The 15,169-nt window shown below is 35.3% G+C and overlaps 1 protein-coding gene across 1 annotated transcript in view; it reads left to right on the top strand.

The window, feature by feature from the left end:
- greb1l (GREB1 like retinoic acid receptor coactivator) overlaps nucleotides 1-14,460 on the top strand; it is a 30,650-nt gene extending 16,190 nt beyond the window's left edge. The window contains exons 17-31 of the mRNA XM_073848681.1: nucleotides 436-775; nucleotides 848-963; nucleotides 2,477-2,727; nucleotides 2,814-3,343; nucleotides 4,407-4,509; nucleotides 4,592-4,747; nucleotides 4,852-4,997; nucleotides 5,104-5,265; nucleotides 6,278-6,482; nucleotides 7,622-7,790; nucleotides 7,877-8,083; nucleotides 8,577-8,718; nucleotides 10,406-10,606; nucleotides 10,849-10,987; nucleotides 12,446-14,460. Of these exons, the coding sequence (XP_073704782.1) occupies nucleotides 436-775; nucleotides 848-963; nucleotides 2,477-2,727; nucleotides 2,814-3,343; nucleotides 4,407-4,509; nucleotides 4,592-4,747; nucleotides 4,852-4,997; nucleotides 5,104-5,265; nucleotides 6,278-6,482; nucleotides 7,622-7,790; nucleotides 7,877-8,083; nucleotides 8,577-8,718; nucleotides 10,406-10,606; nucleotides 10,849-10,987; nucleotides 12,446-12,609 (3,031 nt within the window). The 3' untranslated portion in view covers nucleotides 12,610-14,460. The remainder of the gene's footprint in view (nucleotides 1-435; nucleotides 776-847; nucleotides 964-2,476; nucleotides 2,728-2,813; nucleotides 3,344-4,406; nucleotides 4,510-4,591; nucleotides 4,748-4,851; nucleotides 4,998-5,103; nucleotides 5,266-6,277; nucleotides 6,483-7,621; nucleotides 7,791-7,876; nucleotides 8,084-8,576; nucleotides 8,719-10,405; nucleotides 10,607-10,848; nucleotides 10,988-12,445) is intronic.
- Nucleotides 14,461-15,169: the final 709 nt, after the last annotated feature.

Genomic DNA, 15,169 nt, shown 5'->3' with positions numbered 1-15,169 from the left:
ATTCTTCATATTTGTCATTTGTATTTAATCTAATTTGTCTTTTTTTATGTCTTTAAATATGTATTATAATTTTTCTATAATATATATATATATATATATATAATAAATTAATAAATAATATATTTTTGTTTAATTTTTTTAATAATGTTTTAATTTTTTAAGTAATTTTTTTATTTTATGTTTTTGTCGTTTTTATTTAATCTAATTTCTCCTTATTTTTAAAATGAGTCTTTGAATATGTTTTATTATTTTTTATTTCGGGTTTAGTTTAAGTTATTTTAGTACATCAAATATTTTTTTTTATGGTTTTATTTTAGTTAACTCTAATAAACCTGTCTTAGACTCTGTCTAAATGTGCATTTCAAACCATATGCATGTGTTATGCATGTGTCTTTCCGTTTATATCTCTCGTTGTGTCTTACTCCATGATTTCAGGCACCCGCATTTGCACAGCATGGTGATCCGCAGCTATCTGTTGATACAGCAGTACACAGAGGCCCTGATGGCCCTCACGGCGGCCCCCTCGCTGCGAGATCACGTAACCCCTCAGACCCTCGCCATGGTGGAGGATCTCTTGAGCGTGCCGGGGCGCAGCAGACACGGGTGCGGGCACATGCTGCTAGTGCGTGTGCCCTCGCTGCAGCTGGCACGGCTGGCACAGGAACGGCTGGAGGAGGCCCGGGATAAGCTGGGACTGCAGTACCGCTTCGCTGTGCTGCTGGGAAGCCCTGCTGCTGAGATCAGCCTGCCGGTTCACTTCTGTGCCCGTCTGCGGGTAAGAACCAGATCCCCTCGTGAATATGTAATCCTTAAAATAAACTTGGATTAAACAATCTATGTATTTCAGGCTTGGAGAGGCTGTAAGAATGAAGAATGGGTCCCACATACCTATGAAGATCTGGAAGGACTTCCATGCATCGTCATCCTCACAGGAAAAGATCCTCTAGGAGAGACATTCCCGAGGTACTGCATGAGATGTTGTTCTTTACATATTTGCTAGGTGTGGGATTGAGTAAGATCTTAATATTGAGAAGGTCTGATAACATTTCTTTTAAATTTCAAATAAAAATTGTGACCATGGACCACAAAACCAGTCATAAATTGCATGGGTATATTTGTAGCAATAGCCAAAAATACATTGTATGGGTCAAAATTAAAAAAAATTCTTTTATGTCAAAAATCATTAGGGTATTTAGTAAAGATATTTTCTAAATTTCCTGCCATAACTGTATTAAAACCTAATTTTTGCTTAGTAACATGTGTTGCTAAGAACTTAATTTGGACAACTTTAAAGGTGATTTTCTCAATATTTAGGTTTTTTTGCTCCCTCAGATTCCACATTTTCAATATTGTCCTAACCTAAAAAAACATGCAAAGCTTATTTATTCAGCAATTTACAAGAAATGACCCTTGTGACTGGTTTTGTGGTCCAGGGTCACAAATACTGTCATTTGGACCTTTTTTTTTTTTTTTTTTTTTCTTCAAGAAAATGACAATTGCTTAAAATGTTGTGATTAAAAATCAGGGTTATTCCTCCAAATATTGATTTATTTTCTGACGTTAAAACATTGGTATTGTGTTGTCTAAAAATTAATATAAATGTCTGAAAGCATGTCGTCTGGTTTGTTATTTTGACCAGTTGTCATTTTATGCATGACATTTTTAATAGTATTGTTTATAGCAGTTTACAGAATAAGACAAAAATTAAGCTTTACTCAAAAACGTAACTGTAAATCATAAGTATGTTCAAGTGGTCTCTTAATTATTTTCTATAGCTTATATATAAATATTCAGCTTAGCATCACAGGAATAAACAAAAATTTAAATAATATTTAAGTAGAAAACAATTATTTTAAATTGTAATAATTATATACACTATTTTTTTAAGTATTTTTGACCAACTAAATGCAGCCTTGGTAAGCAATTTAAACTGTGTAGTATAAATATATATTGTTTTTATTTTTTTAGTTATTCATTAAATTGGTGTAATATAAGTAAAAATATTTATTTTTAGAATTAATACTACTACTACTACTAATACTACTACTAACAATAATAATAATGTATTGTCTTTAATGACAAACCTCTACTTGAAATCAAACCTGAAGTTATACATGATAATATTTCAATATAAGACAGATGTTAATTATCTGACATTATATGATGACCTTGTAAATTAAAATGCTGCACAGTGACCAACATCTGTTGTTTTCCTCTTTCTTTTATTTTTGTTAAAGAGTACCACATTGTGGTTACTACAGTTATTACAGCTACAGGTCTAAAATCTTCCTTATGTACATGTATTATTTTAACTCTCCAGTTGCATTATTTTAAAACAGTTCATGATTGTCTTATTTTAAAAACTATGCACTATTCAAAAGGTCAAATAAAATCTGTTGCATAAACTAAAATCAACAGTATTTTTGACTTCTGAAGGGACACCAGACTAAGTGTGTTTGTGTGTGATTTCATTCAGGTCGTTGAAGTACTGTGACTTGCGGCTGATCGACTCCAGCTACCTGACACGTACAGCACTGGAACAGGAAGTGGGTTTGGCCTGCTCTTATGTGACACGTAGAGTAATACCTGAGGCAAAAACCTCAGCAGGTAGAGAAGAAAAACCAACAGATGACGAGAGGAGCTCAGGCGAAACGGCAGACCACGACGAGCTCCAGATGGAGCTGGAGAGACCACCCAGCAACGCCAGCGCTGCTACCAGGACCTCAGGTGAGGGACACTGAACACAACCTCAGCCTGATTCTTGTCTGGTGTGTTCACATGATCTAATGTCAGTCATTTTAATTATCTTTCAGGCTCCACCACCGAAAATGGCGTCAGTTCTTCAAGTGCACCGGACAAACCATCCTCACACAGTGACCCGTCCAGCAGCAGAAATATAATGGACTCTTGCTCGTCTCCCATTCGCTTCAAACAGGAGTGTGACTCCCAGGCTGCTTCTTCTTCCACGACGTCCTCGTTCTCCTCTGCCTCCTCATCCTCCTCTTCGTCCTCCTCTCCAGGAGCTCAAAGGCCGAGCCAGTCCACCCAGGCTCCACGTGAATGTAACAGAACGCAGGTCTTCCCCCGGACGGCGGTGCTGTCCCGGGCGGCGTATGCCCTGCTGGCCCCTGAGACGCTGGGTCAGCCAAGTTCAGCGTCTCTGCTGCCTCACGCAGATGTGGCCTGGAGCAGCCCACTCAGACCACCGGTTCCTCATGCTAATGGAGGAGCAGAGCAGTCCCTGTACTATCGCCAGTGGACTACGGCCAGACAGCACCATGCGGATTACGATGGGCCGGCTGCGCCCCATCCCAGAAGACTGCTGTTGAGTGGACCACCACAGGTGAGGAGTAGCTAAATTAGGGCTTGATGGATGATATCAAGCATTTTTATGGTTATCGGTATCAGTCATTTTCAAAAGCCATTTGTCGAAAAAATAATTTAAAAGCATTTGACATTAATTTTCATTTTTATACCAGACTGATATATCTGTTCAAAATATAAATAAAAAATGTAAAAAAAATATAACAAATTAATATTGTATAAATTGGATAAAAACAATATGAAATAGACATGTCAAATTATACAAAAATGTTTAGAATAATATGGGTAAATATACCGATTGCACAGTTGAAGTACAGAAATTATACAGATATTATATTTAAATAATTGAATATATATATAAAAAAAGTTAAATTGTTTAAAATGTATAGTTTAAATACACAATTATACAAAAAATTATTAAATATTGAAAAATATATGTTGTATTATATATATTAAATATAAAAATAAAATACATAAATAAAATATATACAGAATATGTAATGGGCAAAAAAAATCATATTAAATGGATAGTTAAAATATACAGAATTCATAGTTAAAATAATATATTTCTAAAAAAAATCTAAGCATTAAAGTACATAAAATGTGCACAAATATTTGTACAAAGTGAATGTGAAAAAAGAGAATATACAGTTGAAATACACAAAATATACAAATGTATTTTAAATATAATAAAAAATACAATATACTTACAATATAAAATGTTGCACAAAATATGTATACAATTAAATATTTAAACAGTTAAAATGTACAAAAACAATAATCAAAACAAAAAGATTTTAGCATTCAAAACCATTGAAATACACAAAATGTGCAAAAATATTAGTAAAAATCATATGTGAAGAAATAGTTAAAATACAGAGAATATAGTTGAAATACGCAAAATATATAAATGTATTTTACATATATTAAAAAAACAATATATGTACAATATAAAATGTCACATAAAATATTTATATAATATTCAAAAGTATTTTAAACATTAAGTATTAAAATATTAAGAACTAATGTAAATATACCAAAAATATATATTTTTATTGTGACTCATTGTGGCTCTGTTAAAGGTTGGAAAAACAGGTGCCTATCTGCAGTTTCTGCGAATCTTGTTCCGTATGCTGATTCGTCTTCTAGAGGTGGATGTGTATGATGAAGAAGAGCTGGAGGAGGGTAAGAAAGCAATCACCATTATACTTCACTCAATGATCCTACCCTTGACCTTTTTTAAATGCCCTTGAATTTAACTCTCCAGACTTGCAAGACAAATCAAAGGTTCCCGCTGCCAGTGGGCCGCAGTGGCCTGACGTGGAGGACGTCCGCAAACTGCCCTTTGACCTCTACCCCCATGACCCCAAGTTCAGATACGCGAGTCCAGTGTATGCAGACAAAATGCCAAAGTCGCTGAACGGTATTGAACTGCTCTTTTATTATGGTGTGCTTTGTTTCAAACCAACTTGAAAAAAAAAAGCAGGTATGCTCATGTGTTGTTTTGCATCCTCGCACGAAACACAGGGGTTAAAACAGAAAAACTAGAGACAGAAGGGGAGCCCCCGAAGAGAAACACTGTGTCTGTTAGACTCAGCCTGTTTGCGGCCCACAATGCATTTCACCACTGTGAGCAGTGCCACCATTACAGCGAACCTGCTCCTGCTGCTCAGGTGAGGATTTTTAAATTATATTATTTCAAAACACCTCAAACATAAATACTAGCATGTTTCGAAAGGTATACAGCTGTTGTAAGATGTTCTGTGTGTTTTATTCTAGCTTTCCGACTGCACCTTCCATGCCTTCACGTTCTGCTCATCCATGCTGGGAGAGGAAGTCCAGCTGCACTTTATTATTCCTAAAGCCAAAGAGCCTCATTTTGTGTTTAGCCAGCAGGGCAGTCATTTAGAGAGCATGCGGCTCCCACTGATCTCAGACAAGGCGAGTGACACACTTATTAAAAAGGAGCTTTTTTGTAAGATGGTCATGTCATGTCGTGTTTTTTTTCCCCTTGTTTGTCCTGAACAGTTAGACTGCCTGCTGTTCTTCAGAAAAATCTTTCAGGTCCCACAAATTCTTTGGTTTTCCAGCATTTTTGTGTATTTGAACACTTTCAAACAATGACTGTATCATTTGTAGATGCATATTTTTACACTGAGGACAACTGAGGGACTCATATCCAACTATAACAGAAGGTTATAGGAAAACCATGCATTAAGAGCCGGGGTGAAAACTATTTAAATTTGAAGATCAGAGTAGATTTAACTTATTTTGTCTTCTGGGAAACATGTAAGTATCTTCTGTAGCCTCTGAAGGGCAGTACTAAATGAAAAAAAAAAGATATTTAGGCAAAATAAGAAAAATGCACACATCTCCTTTTCCAAAAGTTTTCACCCGCTGGTTCTTAGTGCATGTTTTTTCCTTCTGGAGCATCAGTGAGCATTTGAACCTTCTGTAATAGTTGCATATGAGTCCCTCAGTTGTTCTCAGTGTGAAAAGATGGGTCTCAAAATCATTAGTTATAGTTCATTTGTTTACAAAGGCAATGCACATTAATAAACACGGCTGTAAGTGTGCCAAAATTAGCCAAAAGTCTATTTTTGCTATATATCCTTGACAGAATGTAATAAAAAAATCACCCTAAAATCAAAAACAAAGCATCAGATATACATATACACACCCACAAAAAAGAAGAAAAGAAAAAAAAATGTACAAGTACATGATTCCACGTGAAAATTGCACTGAAGTGCTGAGTTGTGAGCAAATACTGTGAAAATAAATATAGAGATGCATTCTGATGTAAGGAGCACCTGGATGCCTGAGCAATGCAAAAAGTGCTGTTGGTTGCTGAGTCATCGCTCGTGTTTTTTACATTATGTTTTCTGGCCATATTGCACAAGTTGTCTTAAAGCTGCCTTAAAGTGACTGTGTTCCTCTGTGTTTGCTGACTCAGGAGCCCGCCCTGCTGAAAAGTCCCATCTTCACACCCACCACGGGCCGTCAGGAGCACGGCCTGCTCAACATCTACCACGCCATAGAGGGAGCCGAGCACCTGCACATTTTGGTGGTCAAGCAGTATGAAATGCCTCTCTACAGGAAATACTGGCCCAACCACATCCTTCTGGTGCTGCCCGCCATGTTCAACAACTCAGGAGTGGGTGAGTGTTGGCCCGAAATGAGAAACAATAATGCGTATTCATTACTGTGATTGAAAAAAAAACTCAGCAATAGTCTAATGGTGTTTATGAAAGTTCTTCAGCTGGCACAGTAGGTTTCAAGATTATCCCGATAATATTAATAGATAATGTTGCTTTTTTTTTTTTTACTTTTAGCTATTTAAAGTACTTTTAAAGAGTAAATAAAAATGCTACAAATTTAATGATTAATTAAAATGATTATGGTTTATTTAATTTATTTAGATAAAATAATACACTATTTTATAATCCACATTTGTTTGTATCAGCCATTGCATGACAGTAATTGTTGGTTTTTCAGTTGTTGTTTTTTTTGCATGCATAATCTAGTGTAATATTAATGTTTTTTGTATTGGAAAATTTACCTTGTTACACACACAGGTCCTTATGGAAGCCTGTTTTGAGTAAAAACCCTAAAAATACTAAGAATAATTGTGACTTTTTATTCAATTGCAGGAAAAATATATAACTAAATGATATAAAAGTTAGAAGTTAGAACTCCATGATAGAAACTAAAAATTCAAAATTTCTTGCAATTGCATGCTTATTTATCACATTTCTGACTTTATTATTGCAGTTGTGAGTTTATATCCTGCAATTTTGACTTCTTTTCCCAGAATTGTGAGGTATAAACTTGCAGTTATAAGAAATTTATTTTCCTCAGAATCAGATTTTATAACTCGCAGTTGCATGTTCATTTCTCACATTTGCTGAATAAATAAGCTTTCCATCGATGTATAGTTTGTTAAGATAGGACAATATTTGGCCGAGATAAAATCTGGAATCTAAGAGTGTAAAAAAATCCAATTATTGAAAAAATCGCCTTTAAATTTGTCCAAATGAAGTTCTTTGCAATGCATATTACTAATCAAAAATTAAGTTTTGATATATTTACGGTAGGAAATTTGCAAAATATCTTCATGGAACATGATCTTTACTTAACATTCTAATGATTTTGACCCATACAATGTATTTTTGGCTATTGCTGCAAATGTACCCGTGCAACTTAAGACTGTTTTTTTTTTGTTTTTTTCTTTATTAATCAATGCCGGAAACAAGCTTCTATAGTTGTTGTGATTAATTGTATTGATGTGGCGTTTCAGGAGCGGCTCGATTCATGATCAAGGAACTGTCCTACCACAACCTGGAGCTGGAGAGGAACAGGCAAGAGGAGCAGGGCGTCAAACGACAGGACGTGTGGCCCTTCATCGTTATGATGGACGACTCCTGCGTCCTGTGGAACGCCCATCAGCCTGGACCCGAGGGCAACAGGTATGTAATGATGGATGAATCAGTCTACGGATTTGTTGGAATGTCTTCATTGTCTGACATCCATGGATTCTCTGTCTTTCTCTCAGTGAGGTGATGAATGTGTCACTGAAGAGTGTCCTGCAGCACATGGAGGCCACTCCTAAGATCTCTCTTTATGCCATGTGTGGCCTGCGGAAATGGAACAGTAGATTGTCTTCTCAAGCTCCCACAAGCCCTTTCTCTCGCTGTCACCTCCATGACCTCATCATGCTGAACGTTGACCTCACTCAGAACGTCCAGTATGACCTCAACCGGTGAGCGTTTGTGCTTTGAGAGAGAAGTTGTGTAGGTTTTGAGTACTGGCACATGACCCTGGACCACAAAACCAGTCTTAAGTTGCACAGGTATTCTTGCAGCAATATCCAACAATTCATTGTATGGGTCAGAGTTATCTATTTTTCTTTTATGCCAAAAATCATTATGATATTAAGTAAAGATCACATTCCATGAAGATATTTTGTAAATGTCCTACTATAAATATATCAAAACTTAATTTTTGATTAGTAATATGCGTTGCTGAGAACTTCATTTGGACAACTTTAAAGGTGATTTTCTCAATATTTCGATTTTTTTGCACCCTCAGATTCCAGATTCTCAAACTATTCATTAATGGAAAGCTTAAGTATTCAGCTTTTAGATTATGTATACATCTCAGTTTCACAAAATGAACCCTTATGACTGGTTTTGTGGTTCAGGCTCTCATGTGTGGCTTTTTTAAGGTGTCTAACAGTATAAATGTGTGTGTAGGTTCACATGTGAAGAAGTGGACTTTAACCTGAGGGCGAACAGCAGTGGCCTTCTGCTCTGTCGGTTCAATCACTTCAGCATCATGAAGAAACACATCCCCATCGGAGGACATAAAGACTTCCTCATCAAGCCCAAACTCATGGTGAGCTTCATAATGCCCCTTTCAGATCTGAAAGGCCTGCTTCAAAGTTTGATTACAGCCAAACACTAATATTAGTTTGTTAGGATGGAGTTAATGGTAACTGCAATTAGGTTGTACATTCACTAGTGGGCGCTATCAAACCAGTCATTTTGATGGTGGCATTTTGAACATTTCTTGCATTTTTAAAGCAATTCTCTCAACTCTTACTGACTTAAAGGAGTAGTTCACTTCCAAAACAGAACTTTACAGATAATTTACTCACCCCCTTGTCATCCAAGATGTTCATGTCTTTCTTTCTTCAGTCGTAAGGAATTGTGTTTTTTGAGGAAAACATTTCAGGATTTTTCTCCATATAGTGGACTTCTATGGTGCCCCAAGTTTGAACTTCCAAAATGCAGTTTAAATGCAGCTTCAAAGGGCTCTTAATGATCCCAGCCGAGCAAAAAGGGTCTTATCTAGCGAAACAATTGGTTATTTTCTAAAAACAATTGACTACTTTTATATACTTTTTAACCTTAAATGCTTGTCTTGTCTAGCTCCGTGTGGACTCCAGTTCATGACAGTTAAGTTATGTTGAAAAACTCCCATCTCATTTTCTCCTCCAACTTCAAAATCAACCTACATCGCTGCAGAAGTACCGACCCAGTGTTTACAAAGTGAACGTGCAAAGAAGATTAAACACCCTTTACGCAAAAAGGTAAAATTGTGATGTAGGACGATTTTGAAGTTGGAGAAGAAAATGAAATGAAACTATCTATGAAACCAGAGTACGCAGAGCTAGACAAGACAAGCATTTGAAGTTAAAAAGTATATAAATTGTCAGTTGTTTTTAGAAAATTAGAGCCCTTTGAAGCCGCATTTAAACTGCATTTTGGAAGTTCAATCTCGGGGCACCATAGAAGTCCATTATATGGAGAGAAATCCTGAAATGTTTTCCTCAAAAATATAATTTCTTTACAACAGAAGAAGGAAAGGCATGAACATCTTGGATGACAAGGGAGTAAGTACATTATCTGTCAATTTTGGTTCTGGAAGTGAACTTCACCTTTAAACATTGACTTATATCATCCTAAAATGTACATTTACAATGTATGCCTGCATTTGTTCAGTTTCTATAATTAAAATAGATATACAGTAAATCAATATAATGTGTTATTTTACACTACCATTCAAAAGTTTGGCGTCAGTAAGGTTTAATTCAAGCAATTAATAACTTTATTCAGCAAGGACGCACTAAATTAAATCAAACTTGACAGTAAACATGTTTGTGTTGTTACAAAAGTCAAATTTCAAATAGACGCTGCTTTCTTGAATTAAAAAGAAAATATCACAGTCTCCACCAAAATATTAAGCAGCATAACTATTTTCAACATTGATAATGATAATAAATGTTTCTCAAGTAGGAAATCAGCGTGTTAGAATGATTTCTGAAGGATTGTTTGACGACTGGAGTAATGATGCTAAAAAAAATTCAGCTTTGATCACAGCAATACATTGCATTTTACAATATATTCACATAGAAAACAGTTCACATGTGATTTTAAACAAATAAATGCAGCCTTAGTGAGCATAAAATACTTTTTTTAAACATATTTAAAAAAAATCTTACCAACCCCAAACATGTGGACTAAACTATATTAAAGATTCTTTAATGATTTTTTTTGCCTCTTTCTCTTTTGCTCTGCAGAGGATAGAGACCCCAGTGCGTGTGTGTGCGTCTCAGTATGTTTGCGCTCCGGACAGTGAACAAACACTGCTGTCAGCACCAGCTCAGTTCCTGCTGGAGAAGTTTCTGCAGTCCTGTAGCCACCGTCTCTTTCCTCTGGCCCTCTGCAACAGCGCAAACCCTGTGCTCTCCATAGATAGCTACCTCAACCTTGGCCCACAGGTAAAAATAAACTATCACTCTCACAATTCAATGGATAGTTTACACAAAATCAACACACTTTGATTATCCACTCACCTTAATATCACTCCGAAACTGTGTGCATTATGTGTTTTTGTGGAACAAAAAAAGGAGAATTTTTGTTCTTACAGCAAATTTGGTTAATTCTGGTTAAAAAATGAAATTACTTGGAGACACAGTATTAGCAGTTGTGCATATTCAAAACATTTTCTTTGTGTTTACAGATTCAGACGTGTTATATGAGCTCTCGGCCTCACTCAGTGAACGTGGATCATCAAGGGGTGGTCTTTAGTGGGCTATTGCTCTACTTGTGTGATTCCTTTGTCGTTTCAAGCCTCCTAAAGAAATTCCACTTCCTCAAAGGTGAGTCCAGATTGCTTACAGCTGGAATATTTTATTTAAAAAAAATCCACAATACACTTACACTATCATTAAGTACAAAAGGTTTGGGGTGAGTAAAGTCTCTTATGGTCACTAAGGCTGCATTTATTTGATAAAATACAGTAAAAATTGTAATATTGTGAAATATTATTACAATAAAAAAAAAAAGCTGATTTCTATTTGAATATATTTAAATTTAAATCATTGCTGAATAAAAGCAACTCATCTCTTTAAAAAAATCTTATTGACCCCTCATTTTAAGCAGAATCTCAAACACAAAACCTTGGTTTCATAACTAAAATGTGACCCTGGATCACAAAACCTTGAGTAGCACAGGTATATTTGTAGCTATAGCCAAAAATACATTGTGTGGATCAAAAATATAATTTTTTTAATGCCAGAAATCATTAGGATATCATTACACTGCATTGAAATGCTTTTCTTACTTAGATCTTAAATCTAAAAAAAAAAAAAGTCTTAAATCAAAAAGGATTTTCTAGACAATTTAAATTACCTTTTTTTTTGTTTACCCCATTGGCAGATTATTTTGCTTGTTCTAAGCAAAAACTCACTTAATTTTGATTTGTTTGTTTTTTCTTAGAACAAGAAGATAATTTTTAACTCGTCTCCTTCTTGATTTAAGAATTTTTAGATATTTTGGCTGCAAACAAGACAAATCTAAAAAAATTCTTAAATCAAGAAGGATTATTAAGACAAGTAAAAATTATCTTCTTGTTTTCAAAAAAAAAAAACACGTCAAAATTAAGTGCATTTTTGCTTGAAACAAAGCAAAAACAAGCAAAATAATCTGCCAATAAGATAAGAAAATAATACTGTTTTCAGTCTGAAATAAGATTTTTTTTGCTTACCCTATTGGCAGATTATTTAGCTTGTTCTAAGCAAAAACTCACTCAAGTTTGACCTTTTTTTCTGGAAATCCTTCTTGATTTAAGAATTTTTAGATATTTTGGCTGGAAACAACACAAAAAATCCTTTTTTGCTGTGTAGAAGAAAAGATCATGTTCCATGAAAATATTTAGTACGTTGTCTACCTTAAATATATCAAAACTTTGCTAAGAACTTCATTTGGACAACTTTAAAGGCAGTTTTCTGAATATTTAGAATTTTTTGCACCCTCAGATTCCAGATTTTCAAATAGTTGTATCTCTGCCAAAAATTGTCCAATCATAACAAACCATATATCAACGGGAATCTTATTTAGCTTGCAGATGAAATCTCAATTATGAGAAATTTTCCCTTATGACTGGTTTTGTGGTCCAGGGTCACAAATTGCAAATTGCACAAACACTAATCTCAATGGCACAAAATCCCACTCCACATAGTTATTTAACATCAAAGTTCATCAGAACAGTAATAGCACACCACGGTGTTCTTATAAGAAGCTTTAAATCATCATCATTTCTATTGCTCATCTTGCAGGCGCCACGCTGTGCGTGATCTGTCAGGACCGGAGCTCTTTGCGTCAGACTATTGTGCGTTTGGAGCTGGAGGACGAGTGGCAGTTTCGTCTGCGGGATGAGTTTCAGACGGCCAACTGCAGCGAGGACCGTCCCCTCTACTTCCTCACAGGACGCCACATCTAATCTCCTCATCTCCATTTCCCTGGAAACCACTGTTTGGCCAACACATAGAGAAGATGTTTGATGTTTTCCAGCATCATAACTCTCAGACACTGAGAGTTTCTGCTTCTGAAGAGAATAAGACTTGAGATTCTCATCCGTTCTGTGTTTAAGGAGATACTGTGCTGGGTGCAGATGTTGTGTGGTTCCTCTTTTTTACATTTGGAAAAACTTTGTTTGTTGGGGATCAAACACGTAAGGACACTGCGAAGGATATTTCCTTCTACATACGATCTCAGGGTTTTTTGTCGTGAGACAAAAGGACTTACTACTGCTATTTTTCTTTCTTGCCTGCTCATCATTAAAGCTGTCCACCAAAGACTTAGAAACTCCTCAAGCTGGACGCTCACACAACGCCACACAAAGCTTTAAGGTGTGTATTCTTGGGAGCATTTCATTGGGTAATCCGAACCCATGTGTCATAAAGTGAAAAGACAAAGAATCTTCTACAATCTTTTATCTTGCCAAAGATATTACCTGACGTTAAAAACAGTCCTTGCTCCTTAGAGTTGTCAGTCATCCAAGTTTGAACTTTGTAACCCATTGCAACACCCAATTACTGATGTCAACATCTGCCATATCTAAAAGCCATTTATGATCTTCTCCATTCTGTCATGAATCAGCTGATGTTGGTACATATCTGAAGTGTTAACCACAGAGTTAAAAGGTCATGTTTAAAGTTAGCATCTATTAATCATCATATTTCAGCAAAACATTCCTCTTTTTGAAGTAGCTGTGAATGTTTTGGAGTTGCACACTGTAAATGCCTTAAGTATCCCTGATCACGACACAATCCCAAACTCCGATTAACGTCAGTGAAACAGGAAAGACAATGACCATTTCATAGCTAGTTAGCTTATATGGTGTGTTTGACAAGATGAATGTTCTGGATTTTGGTGTTAAAAAAGCTGTTTGCATTTTAAGAAATGCCGATATTAATATATATGACAGACTTTTTGTCACTTTGGATTCTGGCTAGTTTTACCGAAGAGTCACTTTGAGCCGTACGTGTCACAGATCGAAGGCGTTCTTTTATTTTTCCACGGCACAAAGAATCTACCTATTACCCATTAGTTTCTGTTTCGGGTGATTTATTTAAAACTAGAAAAATGGATCCCTTTTTTGAGGGATTTTTTTTTATTTATTGAAAAGCTTCTTGGACTGATAATCATTGAAATATCAGGAATGCTTTGCTAGGTCAAGTCCTCGAGTTTGTCACCAAAAGCTTTGCACACTTGAAACTATGTACAGATGATGTATTAGAAATGAACAAATGTGAGCAAAAATAGCCTAAAAAATATGTGGTTTACATTATTATGAACCAACTGGAGTGTTCCTGCAATGATGCTGATTGTAATGATGAAGAAAGCCAAATACCCACTGGACAACCTTTCGAATGTGTCTCATTTGTAGATAATTTTTAATGTGCACATAAATTATGCAATTTGCTTCTCACAATCTGTGCATCTTTCCTGTCAGCTGTGAATATTCTGAACATATGTAGCACCGAACCATTTGAAATCTTCTACCTCATGAACTACTGGCCGGCTTTGGTTTAGTAAACATTTGATTTCAGAAAAATGTTCTCATTGCTGTTGAGATAAATGAATGTAATAAAGTGTTATCAACAATCTTATAGTCTGGTTTTTCAGTTACAGCTATGAAAAGTTAGTCTAAAACAGCAAAAGTCTAAAACACATACACACACAGAAAAGAAAAGATATGTTAAACTTCTACTAATTCATAAGGATGTTTAAAATCATTTTAATGATCTATAAGCACTTGTGAAATAATAACATGAAACAATTCAATGACAATTCAATGATATATATATATATATATATATATATATATATATATATATATATATATATATATACAAAAAAGAAAAATAAGTTGTAAGACTAAGTAAGATGGTTAAAATAACGGTGATTTCAAAGCATTTTGAAAATGACACACTTCCCGCTGCCAATTGGTGCTATAACTTTGACTCATAATTGGCAAATAAATATAAAGTTAAAGTCTGTGTGCCACAATCAAATTGTTCAAGATATCAAAAATCCCTTTGCAGTTTTGCATCCTCAGTGTCTTGAGACCATATCGACCGAGTTTGATGCCGATTGCATGAAAACCCTAGAATGAGTATATCAAATTTCAAAGCATAAGTTTTTCAAATAATCCACAATAGCTGACTTCCTGTTGGGGCGGAGCACTGACTGTCAGCACAAAAGTTGTCAGTTGTTGATGAGATTTATATGCGTAATAAGTTTTTTGAGTGTAGGTGAAATGGTGTGTTCTATAGAGCCCCTCAAAAATGGCATTATTAATGATCTTCTGGCCAGCCCTTATGACCAACGATACCAACATGTGCAAAGTTTCAAGAGTTTTTGTGCATGTTAAGGGCCCCAAAAGTCCCAAAAATCCTTGAAAATAAATAATCACAAAGTCCTTATAAAAATAATAATAAATTAAAAAATGAATAACCACATATTAAAGGAAATATTCCATACTAAATGCTGTAGTT

Source organism: Garra rufa, chromosome 10, assembly GCF_049309525.1.
Source record: "Garra rufa chromosome 10, GarRuf1.0, whole genome shotgun sequence".
Taxonomy (NCBI): Eukaryota; Metazoa; Chordata; class Actinopteri; order Cypriniformes; family Cyprinidae; genus Garra; species Garra rufa.
This window is presented reverse-complemented; position numbering and strand designations above follow the sequence as displayed.